At 44.2% G+C, this 23837-nt stretch overlaps 1 protein-coding gene across 7 annotated transcripts in view; it reads right to left on the bottom strand.

Annotated features, from left to right (window-relative positions):
* LOC146181550 (uncharacterized) overlaps positions 1 to 23837 on the bottom strand; it is a 173469-nt gene that overhangs the window by 55508 nt on the left and 94124 nt on the right. Inside the window, exon 4 of one of the 7 annotated variants that reach the window (XM_084576592.1) lies at positions 12330 to 12571. The exons of the other annotated variants lie outside the window; for them this stretch is intronic. Within the exon in view, the coding sequence (XP_084432718.1) occupies positions 12443 to 12571 (129 nt within the window). The 3' untranslated portion in view covers positions 12330 to 12442. Of the gene's footprint in view, positions 1 to 12329; positions 12572 to 23837 lie in introns of those variants that run through there. 7 annotated transcript variants of the gene reach the window in all.

The raw sequence follows: 23837 nt of genomic DNA, 5'->3' as shown, positions 1-23837 counted from the left end.
AGCTTGAAGCTTGTTGCGCCGCTTCTTCACATCGAAACGGCTTGCTTGGCGAACCGCAGAGCGCATAAAGCTTCAAGTGACATTGCCTTGGGCTGGTAAATTATTGTTATAGAGATAGGTTTATTATACCCAAAAGCAAAAAAAAAAAAACGCCTTCACAAGGTAGCAGTAACCTGCATTTTGCTTCTGATTATGTGCAGCGATATGAACGCTGCCATCCCGACTTGTTCAAGAGATTGCGCGGCGTGCTAATATTTGGCTTTCAATAAAAACAATTTTTTATGAGTCTTCAGCTGTCGCCATCATTTTCTGGGCTATTAACATTCTTGAGCCAACAAAACTATCACAAGCCTTCTCTCTGATGTCTACGGAAGAGAGAAAGAAGAAGCGTATGCTGCAAGCACAGCGTGTTTTTTCCTTCGACGGCTTGTCCCACAGAAAACATTTTGTCCCCGGGAAACCTCAAGCCCTGCTCTCCGCTCTTGAGCGATGGGTGAGTGCACTAAAGAAATATGTTTCTTGAAATGCCACTGTTCATTCGATATAGCATATCGGCGTGTGAGATAATGTTCAGTGTTTGGAATAGCTGACATGTTTATTTGCTGGCTGCAAATTATCAATATTGATGTTGTCGTGCGGAGGACATTACCACATTCAGAACCTGAATAGAACGATAGCCTTATGCATTGCTTTTTCTGGACCGAAGCTTGTAATGGTCTCACCAAGATCTAATAAAAGCACCTCTTCTCTATTTGACTTCAATCAAAACAGGACCACGTTTCCCGCAATTAGAATACGGCACATGCTCTGGTGCCCCGCCGGGGTGGTGCAGTGGTAAGACGCCCGACTACTGTGCCGGAGTTCCCGGGTTCGAACCCGACCGCGGCGGCTGCGTTTTGATGGAGGCGAAACGAAGTGGCGTCCGTGTGCTGTGCGATGTCAGCGCACGTTAAAGATCCCCAGGTGGTCGAAATTACTTCGTAGCCCTCCACTACGGCTCCTCTTCCTCTCTTTCCACTTTCATTCCCACCTTCCTCCCTTCCCTTACGGCGCGGTTCGGGTGTCCACAAAGCAAGTGTGACAGTTACTGCGCCTTTCCCTTCCTGTGAACCAATTTAACTTAACTTAACATGCTCTGGTAAATAAGCAGCGTCCGTTTGCTCGCCAGTGTAGTGTAACATGGAGTCAAGAAAATAGTCTGCGTATTCTAGACTCACAGAGTGAATAATGCATCCGGATCGTGTAAAACCTTTACAGTGGAAACAATATGCTATATGGTAAAATTCCAGCGCACTTTTTTACCTGTAATGACGCAAGCAGTTTTAGTGCGCTATGTAGGCATCCATAGACCGACGACACTTAAGTTTCAATACAGACTACCTCCTTAAGATTCACTCATTTTCTAGTTTTTTATGCTGAATATTAAACCTTCTGACAAAGTAAATGGAGGCTGAAGCACTCTTGCTGAATCTCCGGAGGTTCTAAAGAGGTTTCGGGAGAAGCTTTTCAAAGTCGCCAAAGTAGCGGCTCGAGTTATTAACGGGAGCAATGACGTTTTTTTGAGCATTTCTTATATAAAGTTCACCTTTGCCTTTATAACAAATTGAAGCCGCTTGAATGAAATTCATGTCCATATTATGGGGCTTTTGACTGGTGGACGAAGTGAGCGGTGTGTTTCGTCCGCAGAATAGGTTAGACTGACAGCCATTTTCAGCAAATAAGTTTATAGCACACTGCCCGCCAACTTATCGGAATTCATCAGAACAACTTGACTAACACCGCAGGCGAACTTTTACACAGGCCGATAGAGAATTTGACCACTGTGCTATGATCTTTGGAATCGCCGCTTCTCTCTTCGCATTCTATATATCGAGGTGCCGATTCACATTATCGTAGTGACCGGCCTTTCAGGATCCCTGCGCTCTCTTAATCAAATTTTTTCAGGCGTTAATGTTCAGTATCAGCCCGAATGGTTGCCCAAGACCTAAAATAATCTTTTGGCCAGCCCCAACCCTTGTATTATACCCTAATTTACACCATAAATGTTTTACAACCACCAGCGCCACGCCTTAAGGGATAGCCACATCGAACACCTTTTCTTTTTCTAAAATTGGCTGCGATGGGTTTAGGAGATCCTTATATCCCAGGGTTACCATTCACCAGACTTTCCATTGAGCCTGTGTTCTGATAAGCGCGACTGGTTTTCAGAGGCTGAGCAGAATACTGATATTTGGGTTGGCCAGTACTAACTGGTTAACGTGTCAAGTGGTCCTATGAACAACCTATACCGTAAACCGGCCAGTTCGTTACACCGACGCCAGCGCTAGTGAATCCTGGCACAGGTGTTCAAGAGTTGCGCTCTAAACACGAGTGACGTGATAATAATAAATAGTATTTGGTTTGCAGGAACTGAAAGGCGCAGTATCTGTCAAACGGGTTTCTGTGGACACCTGAATCACGCCGTAAGGGAAGGGAGGAAGGTGGGAGTAAATGGGAAAATAAAGAATAAGTAGCCGTCGTGGAGGGCTACAAAGTAATTTGGACCTCCGGGGATCTTTAGCGTGCGCTGACCACGTACAGCACACTGACGTCGCTTCGTTTCGCCTCCATCAAAATACAGCTGCCGGCGGGCGGTACTGATCCCGGGAACTCCGGCACAGTCGCCGGGCGCCTTATCACTGCATCACCGCGGCACGGAAATGGGCCACTTTCCGATCAGGTTCTCGGACTTCATGATGTAAAAAATAGCGCGAAAAACACAAGGACAGAAAGGGCAAGGAAGATAACGCTTGTCTGCGTCGCCCTTTCTGTCCTTGTGTTTTTCCCGCTATTTTTTACATCATGAACATTCACCAACTCGCCCAGATTCCTGCGTTACTCTCAGGACTGTACTCAAAAGATAGCACGTACAACAGGATAAGAGGAGGAGGGAAAAGTTGTAACTACGACATGTACAGGCCGAGAATGCACACCTACAGGTGAGCATCTGGCATGCTTGAAACACGAATGCCAGGAACGAGCTCGAATCACCTGCGGCTACGTTTTAGTGACGAAACGAAGAGACGTCCGTGTGCTGTGCGATATTCACGCACGTTGAAGATACCCAAGTGGTCGAAATTACTTCGTAGTCCTCCACTACAGCACGTCTTCCTTACTATTCACTTTCACAGCCATCTTCCTGCCTTGCCTTACGGCGCGGGTCAGGTGTCGACAGAAACAATTGTGACAGATATTGGGCCTTTTTCTTCGTGGGAACCAATTTTAGTATCCTCCTTATTGTTGGTAATGATATATGTGGGTTTGTACTATTCAACCGCAGTAATAATTTGGTGTTTTTTATATGCTTTATAAGGGAAAAACCGAAGTTGATTCACGAAATGAAATGTAATGATTTTTTTGCATAAAGCAACGATAATCGATATGCATGTGATGATTGTTCGACAAAACGATGTAAACGCACGGATAATCTCGGGATTGTATATTCAGCCTGTGATTAAGAAGAGCTTTGCCCTCGGTTCGTCTGAGGAGGTAATCAATTCTTTCGTGTTCGGTCACTACACACGGCACCGCATCATAAGCTGAACACTCTTCGGAGCCACTCGCTGAAAAGTATAGCCATTATCGCCAATACGCACGTCCTTGGTAACCATTGCATTATAGGTGCATATATGTGACGTCTGGTATACTGCACATTTTCATAGTACCTACACAGTGCGGGAAAAATGTTCTTTCGACGTTTCTAATCAGAGCGGTATTCTTTATCAAGCATCGTTGCATTGAATCTGAAACGATACTATTGATGTTCATTGCTTCATCTGAAAGAGACGCAATTGATAACGCTTCGCTCATTGTTTGCACATTTTTTCATCTGATGGTTTACCTTTGTCCATATTCAAACGAAAGCTTCAGTACGCTAGGTAGACCTGGTAATAGCGTGGTTTTCATTTTGACATTCATCTGACCTTCAAGGATTAAGGGAAACTTGCTATGCGGTTCAAGTGTCCGCAGAAAAAATGCAACAGATACTGTGTCTTTCCTTTCCTATGAACCAGTGCAAAATATCACCATGGGGCTGTTGCTGTGCGATTCAGATGTCCAGAGAAAAATATGACACTGCCTTTCCTTTCCGATAAACCAACACCATCTAACAACGGCGCACACCTGGTTTTTGTGTTTTCGTGCTTTATGCGCGGATTTTAGAAGGATTGCTACCACCTAGCCCAACTTTACACTTTAATAAACCAACACAAATATCAGAGTGGGCTAGCCATCGACCTTCAAAGAGTTACAGGAGTGTGTAGTTATAAACATACCGTCTTCCGTTACCCAAAAGATCCGACCGCTTCTATTTAAGAATTATGAACCACCCTCGTTTTTTGCACCGCAAAATAATTTTGGGTGACCTCTAACCTTGTCACCTTGGACATCAGGAGAGAGTGGAAGGAGGAAAGCACGAGCTTAATCACGTGCGTCTTGTTGCGCCATCGCGCCACGAAAACAATCATGACATCAATCGATGGGTATGGGAACGAGGAACAAATGCGCGTGGTCTCAAAGCTAGCCATGGACACCAATCGCAAAGATGTTGCACTCAGCGCATCATACCGATGTCAGTTAAAATCGGGCGGTGCAGTCCTACAAGCTTAACCATGCTCCGAACTTTTCACGGAATACCATGTTTCAAAGTGCTAAAGTTCTGCTAATATATTTCTTGTACAGGAGGAAAACCGACACTTTGCTGGGAACCTTTCGATGAATACCATGATTCAAATTACTAAACTTCTGGTAGAATATTTTATGTACGGGTGCGAAACCCACACTTTGCGGTATTGTTATAAGCAACACTCAATCATCTTATGTTGCGCTTAAATTCTATTGCACGTTCCCGTTCAGTCATTTTTGCAGTAGTCGGGCATCTTAACTACTGTATACCACTGTGCGGTGGTCTTCTGTTATCTTCCACAAGATGTGGGCATTCCAATTGACCCCTATTCTTGGCCCAAAACCCACCCTATCAGGGATGAATTGGAAGCAACACTGCTCGGCTTATCTGCCTGGCGAGCCAGAAGACTCTGCTCGACCGATCCCGAACCGCGGTGGACGCGAAAGGACTCCTGTAAAGTGGATCCTACATAGGGATTGTCAGATGTGGCCTCAAACATATCAAATTGCCTGCCTGTAAACACCAGAATTAAAGTTTTAAGACAGGCGGACTTTGTTGGACTGTGCCACACGAGGAACTAGTAGCAGATTATTTGCTCGCGAATGCTCTACGATTTGTTCTTTAGGCGGTTCTTATAGGTGCCCGTTCCTGTCTTGAGAGGCTTCTCCATTGACGTCAGCGCTGGGCACTATATAGAGGGGCAGATGGGGCTAGCTAATCCCAGTTAGCAATAGATTTCTCGGGCGCTATATATTGATCAGCTTTTTGCAACGTGCCATGGATGTGTAGATCACAGACACCTCGCAGACTCTTAAAAACTCACTTTCGTGTCTTAAAGACCCTTAAAAATGTCGCGTCCTACATCTATAGGGAAAGCTAAGTGTACTTGAATAGGAAACGTCGGGCCACCACCGTACAGCAAGTTAGAAATTCACACCAGGGACACACGATTCCGGTCGCCTTCGAGTATTCTATGTTCAGAGAGAAGTTTGACGTCTTGTACTTTTGGTGAACGGCAGCGACGGATGCCGAGGGAACCCTCAGTGCTATCAATTACTTCAGTTTAAAGCGGCACTTAGGTCATCAGTTACCCTTCAAATGTTTTTGCACGTTCGGTGAAATATATGGCACAGTAAAAAATATAGAAAGAAAAGAATAACAATGAGACGTGGACTCGGAGTGATTATTTTCGCTTTCAAAAATTTGACAACAATACAATACGCCATTCAACCGCCTAGAAATATCTCGCTTATTTGTGTTTTAGATTTTTACAAAATATTCGATTGGCCGCAGTTGTAGCTGCTCGAAACAAAGCTTTAGAAAAAAGCAGTCTATTGGGTGTCTTAAAATCTTTAAAGCAACCGCAGTCAGGCACTGCTCGGCCCAAACCGTTCTTATGTTATATGCACGGATAGATGTTTCGTGCTTATTGCGCTGAGGACGACGAAAAGGCGGAATGTCGGGTTGAAATTTATTTTCTCATGAAAGAGTGTCATAATCATCTTTGTTTCATGTTGTGCGTCTACTTTACGGTGTTGACACGCGAAGAGTTTTTTTAGCTTAGTCATTTTTCAAACTGCACAAAAATGCTAGATTTACAAGTACTCATACCATTTTTATCTGGCGCATGATTGCTAATTACATAGAAAACCGACTTACAAACCTAATGAAAAATATTAAGAGTTCAATTCAGCTCTTTCATGCACACCAGACGCGTAATCGGACTTGTGGTCTTCACTAGTGACAATCATGATTATTAGAGTGCAGCCACAATGTGCTACTCCACAGGGAAGGTCAAGCAATACATATAAGCCCTTGGTCAATCTCAAGCCGAACCTTGCCGTTTTTTCTCATGCTAGTAACATGTCTGGCTCGTAAAGCAAACATTGCATTCTTTGAAAGCTGTAATAGCCTTGCAATATATCTGCGCCCTTATTTCGCGTTACATTTTCTGTTTAATGAAATTCGTTATAGGCATGGCGTCACGCTTCCTGCCTGACATGTAGAGAGATGGAAATTGAGGCTCTTGGTCATGCGGCCGGGACATCACTACCATGACATGCAATTAAGACTTTTAACTCAAAAAAATCTTCGACTCACATCTATGACAGCCATACATGGTTTTTGAGAAGACTGGTTTATTACCACCTTTGAGTTAATAAATTGGATGTCAATTTTATTTAACGTTCCGCAATGTTTCTAGAGTTGTAAAGGACGATATAGTATACAACTTTCAGTTATTGGGACAAATAGTAGTTATTTATTCGTGAAATAAATTTTAAATCAGATTCCTCCTTTTTAGCTCACCTCCATGAAATAGAAATCATCCAGGAAGTGCTTTGGTTCAGTATCGTAGTGATACAAATTCACAATCACTGCTATTGTGGATCGGATGAAATAAGAAAATTTATCATACCGCCTTAGTTTTTTATAGGAGGAAGTTTTAATAAACTGCAATATGCATATAGGCAATTTCGGCTTCAGTAACTTGTGCAAACGTTTTTGTTGTTTTATCTATGATGTTTGACGGTCGAGGGGTTGGTGTTATAGTGTTTTATTTTTAATTGTTAATGAGTAGCAGCATATGTTAAACAAATTATAGTGAAAACTACGTACACAATAATCAAATTATCGGCTCCTGCCTTGAGCCTTCTCGCACGATATAAAAAGCACTGAATAATACAAAACATGCGAGGAATTTCCATCTATCCGGTTCTAAACATAGAAGCGGCACATTTATGGTATTTGTGAATTACATGCCCTAATATTCAAAACATTTTCTTTTTTCAGATGAAACAGAATCCAGCTGTAAGTTGATTTTATCGTTTCTCCAAAACTGAGCGAATAGCCATACTCATCATCATCACCTTTATCAAACGGATTACACCCACTGAAGGACGAAAGCCTCTCCCATATTGCCCCAATTATCCCATCTTGTACTACCTTAAACCACTCGACCTCTGCTAACTTAGCTTGTCGGTCAACCTATTTTCTGCCTCCCTCTGCTACTCTTTCCTTCCCTTCGCATTCAACTTGTCATGCTTCGTGACCATCCATTATTCGCCCTTCGCTATACATGCCCTGCCCATGCCAATTTCGTCTTATCGATTTCCACTAGAATGTCAACTTGAGTTATTACTATGACCCACTCTGGGGGGGGGGGGGGGGGGGGGGGGGGCTTTCTATCTCTTAACGTTACATGTACCATTTTTGTTCCATAGGCCTCTGCGTTGTCCTCAGCTTGAGTACATCCCTTTTCGCTAGCCTTTCATTTTTGAGAGTACAGGCAAGATGCAACTGATATATACTTTCTTTTTAAACGATACCGATCAGCTGCTAGTCATAATAATAATCATCATCATTATCATTTATTGACCCTTAAAGATCCCTACAAGGGGTATTACATAAGGGGAGAGGACATGCACTCGATGTAATCATCGAGTACATGGCAAATGCACTTCATCCTAATTTTATTTTTCTTGTAATTCTTTAAGGGGCGAATTTGATTTTTCTGTCTTTCATTTGCCTATCATCAGCACAAAACTTTTCTGAACATTTTGGTTTCCAAAATAGCAACATATTTCAGAAACGCAGTTTTCACTGATACTAACCGATGGATAGCAGTAATCTAGCCACTACCGCTGAAAAAACATTGTGTGGTCGTCCAGCTCACAAGATCCGAGTGCGAGGAGCTGTATACCCCACGCTGTACTAATAGTGACGCAGTCGTGCATCCATTAAATGGGTACCGATGTAATTATTTTACGGCATTAGAATAGAGTGCCTGCACCTTCGTCACAGAAGGCCGAAACACCACAACACTTCTCCACGATGCCCTGCTGAAATATTACACAGATGATATGAAACAATGAAAATAATAACTTTTGAGACATATGCAGAATTTGAGCTGGGTTTTCATAGCATTTGGAGCGAAGGGTATTTGTAGAGATGCCGACGATGGGAGTTTACACCGGAAATATTTTATCCAACATTCTGGGCGGAAGAAACAAGCGCGCTTTAGGCTTTTTTGCTCAAGGTAATAGTTAATGCGGAACGCATGTGGAGAGAACGACTTTAACAAAGCGCTTTCTATGCACCCGTTTGCCTGCAGTCTACAGCAGGGGGCCAGGAAGATGATTGGCTTCTGCAGGCGCGCTGAACAACTGGCTGGCATGAATATGCATATATCCAGAAGATAACTCCTAAATATCCCTCTCCACTGTTAGACACTTTGCCAAAGGTTTAGCAAATACACGTGTTGATTAAATGGCCAGGATGTATGGCTTCTTTTCTATAATAACCATTCTAGATGCCTCAAGTGTGCAGGAACTAGGGCATCATGCTGCGGAACGCGCCTAGTACCATTTATTTCGGCATATCTACAAACACGCATTTGAATTGAACACAGTGCTTTATTACTTGGACAAAAGTTCGAAATAGTTATTGTTGCAATAAACCTTTTTTTTTAAAGAAACGCGCTGTTAGTTTTTAGCTCTCGTTATTAGAAACCTTTTCTCTGAAAGGGGTTCCAGACACGAGCCATTTTTATTTTCAATTTAGTTGAGCGTTCAACTGCAGACCTAGACGGTAAGTAGAGTTTTTTTTTTTTATTAAATTGATGTTTATTGCCACAGGGCATCCGTAGGGTATAAGATGAGGATGAATAAATGATTAAATGTATGAAAAAGTGAATGCACGAAAGTGATATTTTAGTGTTTTATGTGAGAAATCAGGATCACCACAATGTTTCCTTTATCGATGCCCAGGGAGTACACACTTTGTTATGTATTCTTTGCGTGTATGTTTTATCTTAACTTTTAAATAAGTAGGCCTATTCTTCTGTTATTATAATTTATAGGCCACTACGGTTAAATATTTGCTTTAGCTGTATACGATAGCTAGGCAGCTTTACTTAATTTGCAAAAAAATGATTGCGTTCACAACCGAGCACCCGGTTTTACCGAAAAGCATGCCCTGGTGAATTATACCAAGCTACGTAGCGCTGACTGTAGGTAGCGCTTTTTCATAAAGTGTGCAGCTTTGCGCATGGAATGAAGGTCACAAGATCTCTACTTAAATTTGCTCAAAGAAAAATATCTTAGCATGATATTTGAGGGAATGACTATGCAAGTGTAGATGTGTCCTCAATATGATAATGAGAAGCTAGACCAGTCTATTGCTTAGAAAAAAGCAGCTGACTTATTCTATATTGCCTATCCGTATCGCTTTGTTTCACGCCTTCTGGGAGGGCTGGTTCAATTGTGACGTTCACTCCATATTGCATTTCTGAACGAAGCAATGTTACGCATTACAAGGAAACAGCTGCATTGATATAAAAGGCCCTTAGGATATGGGGCCGCCCTTCTAGGATGGTGAATTTTGAAAACCAAAGTTAGCTATTGCAGTTCTCGCCAGCGTAGTGTTTAAGATTATAAGCCATGGTATTATCCATACCCAGTACAAATTGTTGAGCTTCTGTATGCCTCTTGGACAAAATCTATTTGTGGCATGTTGACCGACTCAAATCTAGTTTCTCAATGATTTAGTCGGATGTAGGAACATTTACAAGAATGGGAACTACACGTTCTGGGAAGAATTTTCCTGAACCTTTCTTGTTATCATTGTATTGAAACTGCTTCACATTGATGTCGAATGTTTATTCATATAAAATAATCAGCTTCTTCACAATTCTTGCAATTCATAGCACAGGATGAACTATATGGGGTTAGAACCAGTTGTCTATAGAGCGCAAGTGCAAATTTATAACTGAGGTTCGCCCATGCGCTGGTCGTAAGTGGCGTATTTTAGCCTGTGGGGCGCAAATAAGCCTTCTCTTAATTCGCATGTAAATATATATATATATATATATATATATATATATATATATATATGTACCCCTTGTATTGTTTTACCCCTTGTCCGAGCGTAAAGCAATGCCAGCTGAACACATAGCTATGTGGAGCGCATTAACGCGTTGAGTAATGTGTTATTGTCGTCACATGCAGCCTGCGGTACAGTGCTGCAATTGGGAACACTTTTGAATATACATATTACAGCTGAAAACACATGAAAGCGTTCATCGATTTTCAGTTCGCTTGGCTGTAAGTCTCACATGCCATATCAAAGAAACGAGAGCATAATACTGAAAGCGGGCCCCGCGTTTCTTATTTACCTTCGGCGCTGTATGTAGATCATCGCCTGGTATCTATAATTTCTCAATGTATTTTATTTGCTCTTCAAGCGAGTTGGTGTGCTAGCAATGACAATAGTCAAGCTAGTAACTACGCTTGTTGAAACACTACCCACTCATTAGCCTTAAGGAAAGAGTCCGCTCAACAGCCCTAAAGGATTTCATTCTTATAAAGCCGAGCCGCAGTAGTTTGGAGCAGTTCGTCTCGAGAACTTCTCTGTCGGCTAAAGGAACGGGGTTTATAGGAAAGCGATTATAAAGAAAACGACGGCACATAAATTTTTCTGGAACGAATGTGCAGGGGTGGATTCAATTCTGCTGTTTGTAGATATCACTGCCCAAAGCAAAGAATCAAAGTGTGCGCGTTTACGTCAACGTTTGCATCAGTTTTTTTTTTTTTATCGCGCAGATCAATTTTCATGTTGTACATTCTCAACTCCTTACTGACACCTCTTCGCAATAAAGTGTATTTTACTGCCTGGGAGGTAAACAGTAATGCAGGGGTAATATGTACAATATTAATTGGCAAAAATTAAAATTTCACGAAGCTGTATTTTTAATGGTGTACGTTTAAGCAGTTTCAACTTGAAGATTAAAACTTGCCGGTTAAAGCCCGCAGTCTTCTTTTGATTGGTAAGTTGCTCTGTGAATTTTGTATGAATGACGGCTCATAAAGAATAGATTATATGCCGTTAGTGAATTGTTTTTAAAGCTTGTTTATTCATCTTAGATTTAGGAAGTCACTTCTTTCATTGACTGTTCCTTCGGCATTACAAACATTTAATGAATGAAAGCTTTCAATAAAGATAGCCTTGCTATTGCTTTTAGGATTCTAAACACTGATTTGCCTGGTACCTGAGTACAACTACCCTAATATTTGTCATGTTAATCAAAGTCATAAGGCCTTTTTATGTCCCATATAAGTGGGGCTTACCTCGGCAGTGTTGTTGGCCAAAAAATCGAGCGAGTGCACTGTTGCTTTAACCGTGCTGATAAATAATGCAGAAACATTTATTAACTAACGAATGAATGAGTAAAAGGTGACATCTCTCTTGCGAATGGCTTTATTTTCATTAGAAGGAGCACTCCCCCTTCTGGCATTAGATCAAAAAAACGAATCATACTGAAATGTTGATTAATTATTATGTTTTTGATATTTCTGCAGAGGATTTGCCCCGTGTATCTACTGGTAAGTCCTGATTTGTATGCACCTAGTTTCCGTATATGCGTAGTGACGTTGCTACATATCTTGCACAAATGTTCTCACCAGTTATGTAAACTAGCCGCAGTACAATCCAGTACATTTGCATTCATTTTACAATATGTTCTCTGCATAATGAACTATTAAACGTCAACTAAATTCTCTTGCTTAAAAACACAAAATGGAGCTTCGCGTTTTACCTTTGTGCGCCCTCAGGTTACGTGCTTGCTTCAGTCAAAGGAATACACTTTTGTCAGCTGAGCTTCAGTAGCAAAGGCATTTTTATTTTCCCTTGGAGCTTTAAACTGCAATATGTGTAGGCGAGTTGTTGTTTTGATAGAATAGTCCTTGGGAAAGATGGAAGCAGATTCCACCCAAATAGCTCAGCTTAAAGCGCCCGACTACTGTGCCTCAGTACCCGGGTTCGAACCCGACCGCGGCGGTTCCGTTTCGATGGATGCGAAACGAAGTGGCATCCGTGTGCTGCAGCACGGTGGCAGTACTGTTGTTGCTGTGGCTGTAGGAAGAAAGAGAAGAAAATGCACGGGCCTGCTACTGGCCCTGTAGCTGAGCCACCTCCGCTGCCTCGTGCGGAGTAAGAGAAAATAGACAAGAAATAAAAGAAGAGGGAGAGAAAGACGCGCGCCGCAACAACAGCCGTCGTCCGCCACCACTGAAGCGGTGGCGGGTGCAATGACGACCTGCAACAGATAAAAATCAGTGGCTGGCTAGCCCCCGCCACAAGCGGCGTTGACCTACCGTCCCAGCCCCGTAGGGCCAGGAACTGCTACCCTTCACCACCTCCCCCTCATGGCAGTGCACAATAAAGATCTCCAGGTGGTCGAAAATGTCTCCGTAGCCCTCCACTACGGCTCCTCTTTCTCTCCTTCCACTTTATCTCCCACCTTCCTCTTTTTCCTTACAGCATGGTAGAGGTGACCACAGAAACAAGTGTGATAGATACTGCGCCTTTCCATTCCTGTGAACCGATTATTAATAGCTCAGTTGCACTCCATTCAGCGCTGTACTTTGTTCATTAGTCTTATAAGAGCACTAAAATCTCACGCAGTTCATTTTTTGAAGGTGAGATAAAAATGGATATACCCAGTTGTAAAGAAAGAGCACGTTCATTGTTGATCTGCTCACAATGTTTGATTGGTGTGATTTACCGCGCAGATTGCCATTACAATGATTGCACGTACGATATGAAGCAATGCTCGAATTCTGGGATAAGAGTAATTCCAACATGACGGCTGGTTTAACTAAGAAAATGTTAGGAATCAGAAATGATTACCTCAATAGCAGGTAATATTCAAACATTGCTTTCCGGACAGTTATAAATGCCTGACGGCCTCGTAATGCCAGATATGAGTGGTTATATGCTATATTTTTGAGATCGGAGGTTTTGTCCGGCAAGCGAAGACTATGCACGACCATTTAGATGCATGAGGTTTGAAGGTAGTAATTTGCATCGATAAAGATATATGACAAAAGGCAGGTTTACCTGAATGTGAAAGATCATACTAGGAGGTATTCATCGGAACATTCACGTCGCATACCTTTAGATATACCATGGAAATACTATGTGATGCAGCCCCACAAAGAAAAAAGCTACTGTGATGAAAATCAGCCAGGCTGCTTCCTATTTCGGCAAGAAGATTCGACTCTGCGGAAAGATAGCCCCCATCCACTAATCAGGTGTTACACAATAACCGGCTTTTTCGGTTGAGTATATTTGTTTTGATGGAAAATTTTCTTTACGCGCTTTTTTTTGGCGCCTTAAGACTCCAATACTACAACTAGTATTTTCCCTGTCACTCCTCCGGGAAATTAGGAATAACCTGCAGTTATTCAGAAAAATCAATTCTATCAGACTTCTTCAACACCAGTAAAAATTCATTGCGAGTGCAGGGTAAACTATCAAATCAAGATTCCTAACCAACATTCTTTTCCACATCTAGTGTTTAGAACCATTTGAATGAGCATGTCCTTAACATCAGTTTATATCGTACGAGATTACAATAAATTCTATGTGCTGCCAGATAAGCTGAGCTTAAGGGCCTAACACGAAATCTCGCGTTCAGAACGAGGAATAGATGAAGACTGTGAAGCCACCCTGGACACTTGATCGAACAATCTGAAAGGCACAAGGAAAATAAATTTGGAAGCAAGTTAGTTCGTTATGCACCTTTAGAAAGCGTGTTTAGGTGGAAATGTTTAAAATATCTGGAAGATTACGTTTATCTCGGGTTGTTTGAAACGGGCGCAAATTTCTTCCTGCTTATTTCTTTTCAAAAACTATATTCCTCCCTTCCCTTACGGTGCGGTTCAGGTATCCACAGAGCGTGTGTGACAGATACTGCGCCTTTCCCTTCCTATGAACAAATTTTTATTATTATTATTATTATATTTCAATTGCTGTTTCGGCGCTAGAGAGAGGTAACTCGGTGACAACAGTGTTTTCCACAGCCGATAGTATGCCGTTTCTACTTGTGTTCGACTTTTCAGTGTCTTCTCGCTGCCCCGTTCGGAGCTCAAACCTAGCGACCGCACGCACCCGCTTTCGCTGCAGTATCTGCTGCGCACTAACTTCACATAAATCAAACAATAACCTTTATTGCACTTTTGAGGGTGCCAAAACTGCACATGCAATGCGGTATATTTGTGCTCTGGAGGCGCGGGTATTCGCACTGAAGGCATGACAGTGAAAAACGATAACAATCCTTAATTACTTTTCAACACAGGCTAGAATTTATGCGAGCTTTGGAAACCTCGTATTATTTATAAAGAATACGTCTTAGACCGGCGTTCGGGTTATACTGCGCCGCAGTTCAGCGGTGTACAGCATTATTTCTGCTAGGATCCGAAGGCAAGATATTGTACCATTTTTGAAATCAACAAGCGCAGACGGATCCACAGATCACTCCTCTAACCTGTTTCGGAAATTAATAAATGTAGACGCCAGCAGCAAGATAGGTTAAAACTTTTCAACTCTGACGTTCGTCTCGGCTGATACAAAATAATTCGATAGCGTTATTTGGGTTAGCTGTGCTCTCGTAATAATCTGTACCGTACTAATTTCCACATAGAATAAAACTGCTAGTATTCTCACTGAATCGGGTTTATGAACGACGTAAAGCTTCTTTCTCTGACAATACCTTTTGGTTTGCATTAGGAGTGACGCTGAGACTTCATAGCCATAATTGAATTTTCTTATTTTAAAAAATTTTTAAATCTGTCCCAGACATCCTGCACCACAGTTTCCTCAGGCGTTTCGGTTCTTGGACTGGAAATATATTTCCAGCATACTAAAGTATTTCATTTCATTGGGACTTTGCTGCAATTGTTGTAATTTGTTTATTTCAGAAACTGGGGAGAGGTAAGCAAGGATTGGTTTTTCTTAACTAAAATATGCGGGAAATGTTTGTTACATTCAGTGTCTAAGAAATTATTCTGGCGGTTACTTTGATTGAACCTTTTCATTGTTGCCCATATTTGTAAATAATTTAGGTTTTTGAAATCCAGGTAGGTATGCAATGTTGACTCCAAACATGACTGACTTTTTTTGTTGCAATATTAGCGTTAATGCGATTCTTTTCACGCTTTTCAGCCAAAAAAATGATTTAAACAACCGTTGCAATCTTTCTCAAAACAATTTTAGCGTAATATTCGTCATAATGCACCTGTATGAAACACTGCACCTATATGAAGAAGAATGCCATTAGAACCTGAAGACATGCTTTCATTTCATGCTGGTTTCAAAGTGAGTTGGTTTAGGCGCCGTTTACCGTGCCACTCTGTCACTTCCATCCTTTTTATCTTTCATAAAATGACGGTGGAAAGTGATCCGTCTTCTCTGTAGTTTTCAAATACTCCTGAGTAAAAACAGCCGCTCCACCCGCGTGTCTCGGCTTGACCCTTCTTCCCTGCGAATTTACATTCTTCTACTTATCTGTCTTATCCCGAAGAGACATTGCGGTCTTAAGTTAGCAGCCCCATGCCTTTCCCATTTTTTTTTCGCTCTTGAAGCGCTTAATATCATTGTAAATTAGATTTCTACAAAATATATGCAAACATTTCAATGCGGTTTCTGAACACTTGCATTACGTCCTCCCTGCTAGCGACCTTGCTGCTCAAAAAAACTGCACAATCCAAATTTAGACGTTTATTTTCGCTATATGAAGCAGTGTAGTCTGTCCCAATGCATGGAATTAATGAGTCCAAATTGGGTTTCTAAACGAGCGACATAAATTCGTTCATCTTTAATTGTTATCTGAACATGGAGGATATTTTATTCTTGAAAGCAATGAAATTGCACTCCTTAGAAAGAAACGGCGCTGTCGACGTTCTAGCCTGTATAAAGGGGCATTAGATACCACAGCGTTATTTTTGTTTCAAAACATTTCTGTTATTCAGGTAGACTGAAGTAAAAAAAACTATGAGGACGCTTAAGCTAAGCATTAAGGGTAGAAGCACTTGTGCCCTTTAGCAACGCTCTTTTATTCCGTGAACTTCAACGGTTTTTGCAGAAATTTTTATTTTCTTAAGAATCTTGTAGCGGTACCATCAGTACAAATCACAAATGCACGCGAGGTACATTTACGAAGAGCACAACAAGTTCATTATTCAATTTTCATTTTAATTTAAAATGCACTCGTAAACCAATAAGGATTTTACTTTACAGCCGTCTACGGAGGTGACGGGTTTTCGGCCCAGCAAAGTTTGCAAGATATCTTGTTTAAGGGAAACATTTGGCAGGTTATAAAGGCAATATGTAGAAGGCGCCACCTTCTGCGACTCTTCCAAATAAGGTATTTCGAATTCATTGTGTGACTATAGGATAATAAAAATATAAGACCTACTTATAGGTGCACCAAATGTTAAACGGAAAACGGGAGCTTTGGACAAATTGGAAAAAAAGCTGCATGCTCTGTCAACAGGTACGCAGCTGCCAATGAGGGTGCGTCTAAAATTCTGACTCTTCTCATTTTCCTGATGCTCACTTTAGATTCGCGTGAACCAAGCCGTGCTACTGACATCAGTGCTCGCCAGGATAACCCTAAAAATTCATACCAGTTCTTTTTTCATGCATTCTCTTGGGCCACGGAAACCATTTACTGTACTTTACAAAGCGATGCACAAAAATTATGTCGTTTCTCATGGAGCAGAACATGCAAAACGAAGTAGGGCGCCATTTTTTTTTTCTTGGAGATGGCGAACAATATATCCTTGCGTGAAGCAATGAAATCGCCCTGACCAACAGGTGTACCAGCGCGAATCGCTTATACCGGCTTTAAGGCAAACCATGAGGTAACTGATAAGTGTAGGGCGGATGTAGAGACACCATTCGCTCTCTGATGTACATTTTCTGATACAGCATGGTGACATGCACTTTCTCTCGTTCTGCCACCATTCGCCTGCACTGTTTTACTTATGGTGCTAATATACATTTTTTATTAATACTTAGAAAATCTATTGACCAATCTAAATATATATATATATGTACATACTGTGAGCCTTCTGTGGACCCTCTTTCATTTGTACATGCCATGATCTTCTTTCATTTGTACAAAGCATCATCATTGTCCCGCGGCGCCGGCTCCAGCGCGTGCCTCGGTTCGTGATCGGATTAAAACGCTAGACAAGGCTTCGCTGTCCTTGCGTCACGACCTCGCCGTCTCGACCTAGCCTTCTTTTACAAGTGGTGGAGGTGAAATTTTATCCCCTTGCTGCCTTGGGCCCTGCGTCTTGCTGGAGCTACGTTCCGGTCGCCGTTTGGCAACTGCCACCATCGCTATGTCTACCGACAGTACCCACTAACAGGCCTGATCCTCTACCTCGGCTGCACCAACCCCTCCGACTGTGCCCACACGACAACGCGACCCGCCGCTGTTCGCTGGTCGTCGCGATGAAGACGTCGATGACTGGCTTGACACCTATGAACGCTGCAGTGCCTACAACCGGTGGGACGATGCTCTGAAATTTCTCAATATATCTTTCTACCTTATTGAGGTCGCCAGGACTTGGTTCATCAACCGCGAGCCCCACACAACTAACTGGACTACCTTCAAACAGCAGTTCCTACAGTACTTCGCCGACCCGGCAGATCGGACTGAGATTGCGAAGACCAAGCTCGCTTCACGCCTTCAAGGTCCTGATGAGTCATATGCGTCTTACATAGACGCCATCCTTTGCACTCTGCCGGCGTATTAGTCCCACCATGGCGGAACCTGAACGAGTACACCACGTCTTGAAAGGAATCAATTCTACGGCGTATAACATCCTAGTTGCTCAGAATCCTTCAACTATTGATTCCATTATTACGACCTGCCAACGCATCGACCAGCTGCAGTCCTCCCGATTGCAGCCCACCAACGCTACTGGCCCGACCTATGCTGATCTCGACCTGCGGGCACTTATTCGAGCCATCATCCGCGAGGAGCTCCAGGCCCTCAAGCCTGTCTGTCGACACGGGGGCGATCACTCTTCCGCAACATCTAATGACGCCGGTCTCCGTAGCATCATCAAAGAAGAGCTGGCAACAATCACCGAACCTATGACATCTGGCCCTCCGGCACCCCGCTCAGTAAAGACTTACGCGCACGTCGCAGCATCCCCCCCTCCTTTAGTTCCCCCTCCTCGACCGGCACCAGCCTACAATCACGTCAATGCAATAGCGACGGCTCAACCTGCACCACCCTATTACGCACCTTGGCGCCCCTCCCGACCAATTTGTTATTACTGTGGCATTAGAGGACATATATCTCGCGTCTGTCGTCGCCGCCTCCAGAACGAGCGCCGTGGTTACGATACCTTTGAAAGTGGCATCCCTTCAACGTCATATTATCAACGCCGGTTTATTCCAAGCCCACCTCGAAGATCATCCCCACCTCCAGAATCCTCGTCTGAGCCTCGTCGAACCCATGCATCCCAACGTCGGTCGCTATCCCCATACCGCCGCTCAGTTTCCCCTCTCCGACCCGCAACAACTATCCCTGTCCGCCATCCGGAGAACTAAGCGTTGCAGTTTCCGGAGGTCAAACTGCACTCTGCGAACTTACCAAAAGTCCCCCAGATTGCCCGTATAATGTGATTTTTGTTTTCGCTGAAGGATTCCCGGTCGAAGCATTGATTGATAAAGGAGCTGCAATTTCTGTCATTCACGCTGATTTGTGCTACCGTTTGCGAAAAGTGACGACGCCATATGATGGGCCTGAACTCCGTGGAGCCAATGACGTCCCTTTGCGCCCTTTAGCAAAGTGCACCGTACGAATTGTTATTGACGGCGTTCGCTATCATGTGCAGTTTGCTGTGCTCTCACCATGTGCGCATCTGATGATTTTAGGATGGGATTTTTTGCCAACCGCTTCGGCGTTAATTTCTTGTGGCGACCGTGTTATCCATATGACAGACAGCGATTTTTCATCTGAACTTTCTAAACGACATCATCCCCTCGTTGCCGCCGCTGATACTGTTTTGCCTCCTCAGTGCGAAAAACTGCTTACCGTTGTTTCTGACCACATCACTGACGGGGACGTACTCATCGCACCATCTTATCGTCATCTTGCACGCGGTAGCGCCTTCCCGTCTAGTCTTGTGTGGTTCTGCAACGGCTCAGCGACAGTAGCGGCCACTAACACTTCACGTGAATCCCTCGTGCTCCCAAAAGGAACTTCTCTCCCCTGCATGGTGGATGTTCAACCTTTGTCCTTGATGGTGCTCACCGCCCCTCTGCCTCAAGTCCGTGTTTCGCCAGACGTCTCTCTTTCTGTTCTCACAAAGACTATTAATCCTAACCTCACGCCGAACCAACGCCAAGAACTGCTGACATTGCTTCGACACCACCAAGCCATTTTTGATGCCACTTCCTCACCACTGGGACGGACTAGTGTTGCGCACCATCGCATCATTACTGAAGGTAACTCTATCGTTCGCCGACGGCCTTATCGGGTTTCCCTCTCTGAACGAAAAGTAATTAAAGAAAATGTAAATGACATGCTCCATCGCAATATTATTCGTCCCTAGACAAGCGCATGGTCCTCCCCAGTAGTGTTAGTTAAAAAAAGGACGGCTCGGTACGCTTTTGTGTTGATTACCGGGCACTCAACAAAATTACCCGCAAAGATGTATACCCAATGCCAAGAATTGATTACGCCCTTCACTCTCTCCAAGGCGCCGAATATTTCTCGACTTTGGACCTCCGCTCAGGTTATTGGCAAATACCTATGCACGAGGACGATAAAGAAGAAACCGCTTTCGCAACTCCCGATGGCCTTTACGAATTTAATGGTATGCCTTTCGGACTTTGTAACGCACCAGCGACATTTGAAAGAATGATCGATACTGTGCTTCGTGGCCTAAAATGGAGAACCTATTTATGTTACTTGGATGACATTGTCATCTTTTCGTCAACTTTTAGCGACCATCTCACGCGCCTGAATGAGATCATCACGTGTCTCGCTTCAGCGGGCCTTCAGCTCAACACCAAGAAGTGCCACTTTGCACAGAAAGAAATTAAAATATTGGGACATCTAGTCAGCCATGACGGCATTCGTCCAGACCCTGAAAAAATCATCGCGGTCTTGAACTTTGCTCGTCCACAACGGATTACAGAATTGCGCAGTTTTCTCGGCCTGGCGTCTTATTTCCGGCGTTTTATAAGGCATTTTGCAAGTATTGCTGCTCCACTTCATGAACTACTTAAAGCACGCAGCCCTTTCGTGTGGACCGAACAGTGCGAAGCCGCTTTTAATAATCTGAAGAACGCCCTCACATCAGACCCTGTTCTTGGCCACTTCAGTGACAGCGCTCCAACCATCCTGCACACTGATGCCAGTGGTCTCGGTCTTGGAGCTGTACTCCTGCAGCGCGATGCAACTTCGCGTGAGAAAGTGATTGCCTTCGCCAGTCGGACTATGACTCCAGCTGAAAAAAACTACACCATTACCGAGGAGGAGTGCCTTGCCGTCGTCTGGGCTGTCCAAAAATTTCGCCCTTACCTATATGGTCGGCAGTTCACAGCTGTGACCGATCACCATGCTCTTTGCTGGTTGTCTTCGCTCAAAAATTTGACAGGCCGACTTGGCTGTTGGATTCTACGCCTGCAAGAATACTATTTCGAGGTCACTTATAAATCGGGTCGCCAACCCCAAGACGCCGACGCTCTTTCTCGCTGTCCACTTTTGGAATCGGCTTGCTGTTTTTCTTCCCAATGCATTTCCACCTATGACCACAATCGACCATCTCTTTCCCCGACGTATATCACAGCAGTTTCATTTGATGACTCTGAAAACAAACACGCTCTCCGCTCACAGCAATTAGCCGATGCCTACTGCCGACCCATCATCGACCGCCTTATTGGCGCTTCGGACCCACCCAATGCTCGGCTTCGCCGGCAACTTCGCAAATTTAAGCTCGAAGATGGCATCCTACTCCGCTTCGTGTTTTGCCTTAATGTAACTCGCTGGATCCCAGTCGTGCCGCGTGTGCTTCGCCCACGTATACTGGCGGCTCTCCACGATGAGGCTACTGCAGGTCGCCTTGGTGTTGACAAAACCTACGACCGCGTGAAAAAAACGATTCTTTTGGCCTGGCCTATCTTCCTGCGTTGCCAAATACGTCGCATCCTGCCCTCTGTGCCAACGTCGCAAACGGCCGACGTCTTCGCCCGCTGGCCTTCTACTACCTGTTCCCTGTCCCGTCACGCCATTAGACGTAGTCGGCATTGACTTATATGGTCCCCTACCTCTCTCCGATGGGGGTAACCATTGGATTATAACAGCTGTCGACCACCTTACACGGTACGCTGAGACAGCACCTGTACCGACCGGTTCCGCTCAAGAAGTAGCAAATTTGTTTCTGCAATCAATTGTATTGCGTCATGGCGCTCCTCGGGTGCTCCTAAGTGACCGCGGGACTGCCTTCTTATCGGCAGTCGTTGCCGAAGTTCTTCAGGCGCCATCCACCCTCCATAAGACAACCTTAAGCTACCATCCTCAGACTAACGGGCTGACTGAGCGATTTCACCGCACCTTATCGGATATGATCTCCGTGTACATCACACCGGATCATCGAAATTGGGACACTATTCTACCATTCGTCACTTTCGCCTATAACACAGCAGTACAGCGGACTACCGGTTATTCTCCATTTTTCCTCGTTTATGGCCGTCCTCCGACTACAATTCTCGACGCTTCCTTCTTCTCTACGCCCGACTACTCCATATCAGTACCTACCCAGTTCTTATCTCGTGTGGTCAGATGCCGTCATCTTGCCCGCCTCAACACAGCAGCGTGCCAGGAAGACCGCAAGAGTCGCTACGATTCTACGCATCGCGTGGTCTCTTATCGTCCCGGTGACGAAGTACTGCTTTATACACCATTGCGCACCCCTGGCCTTAGTGACAAATTCCACCACCGCTACCTTGGTCCCTACGAGATCATCAGCCAAACTTCTCCAGTTAACTACAATTTCACGCCTGTTAATCCCCCAGCCGATCGACGCCACCGTGGAACTGAAATTGTTCATGTTTCTCGCTTGAAACCGTTTGTGCTCCGCGGTACATCGGTTAATTAGAAGCGGCCAGGCTGGCCGCTTCCGACCCCCCGGGCAGATTGTGTGAGCCTTCTGTGGACCTTCTTTCATTTGTACAGGCCATGATCTTCTTCTTTCATTTGTACGTACCATCATCTTCGTCCCGCGGCACCGGCTCCGGCGCGCGCCTGGGTTCGTGATCGGATTAAAACGCTAGACAAGGCTTCGCTGTCCTTGCCGTCACGACCTCGCCGTCTCGACCTAGCCTTTTTTTACAATATATGTTAACGTGACCTGTTGTTTTTCCCGCCAAAACAAATCAAACCATCCAGTAGTAATCAGCAAATCCTATAGAGTACGATATGGTCGTCTGCAGAATTGGCACGCTGCTCAAATGTACTGCGGGCCGGCGCGGTCCGCAGTACATTTGAGCAGCGTTCCAATTCTTAGGTTGAGATTCTTTCAGTATCTACACTTAATAGTGTATTTGGCTTTCAGAGCCACATGCAAATATTTTCAATGAACGTCTTGCATAATAACAGTGCGGAGACAGAACACTATACCTTTCGCACCAGAGACCGCCCTGAAGAATTGTGACCCCCCCCCCCCTTAAAATGTTATACTAAACTTTTCCCAAAATAATGACGCTGTACCTGCTGGCTCAAACTAGTACGTAGTTTCAAGTTCTGGCATTCACCGTTGCCTCTGTTCTTTTATGCAGCAACCAGGACGACAAACGATTCGCGATAGTGCTGGTACTCTCTTGCTGCCTTTTCCTCATAGGATCCTTGCTGTTCCTCACCATTTTTGGAATGAAGACGAGTCCTGGTGAGTGAACTGCAAATTCCACCACACTAACAATGTTTTGTGCACATGCGTTGTCATGGAAGGAGATAGTTTGCAGGTATTTAGGCGAAAGCCTTTATAGTCTCGTGGGTGTGCGCAAAAAAGTGTTCATTAGCACAGGGTTGTTGTTGTGGCTGTAGGAAGAAGGAAAAGAAAATGCATGGGCCTGCTACTGGCTCTGTAGCTGAGACACCTCCGCTGCCTCGTGCGGACCGAAGAGAAAACAGAGAAGAAAGAAAAAGAAAAAGGACAGAAAGGCGCGCGCCGCAACAGCCGTCGTCCACCACCGATGCGGTGGCGGGTGCATTGAGGCCTACAACAGATAGATAAAAATTCCGTGGCAAGCTAGCCCCCGCCGCAAGCGGCGGTGACCTACCTGTCCCAGCCCCATCAAGGACAGGAGC

Source organism: Amblyomma maculatum, chromosome 8 (assembly GCF_055883805.1).
Source record: "Amblyomma maculatum isolate TAMU_Amacu chromosome 8, ASM5588380v1, whole genome shotgun sequence".
Taxonomy (NCBI): domain Eukaryota; kingdom Metazoa; phylum Arthropoda; class Arachnida; order Ixodida; family Ixodidae; genus Amblyomma; species Amblyomma maculatum.
Note: the sequence above shows the minus strand (reverse complement) of the source record. Positions and strands in the feature narration are given on the sequence as shown.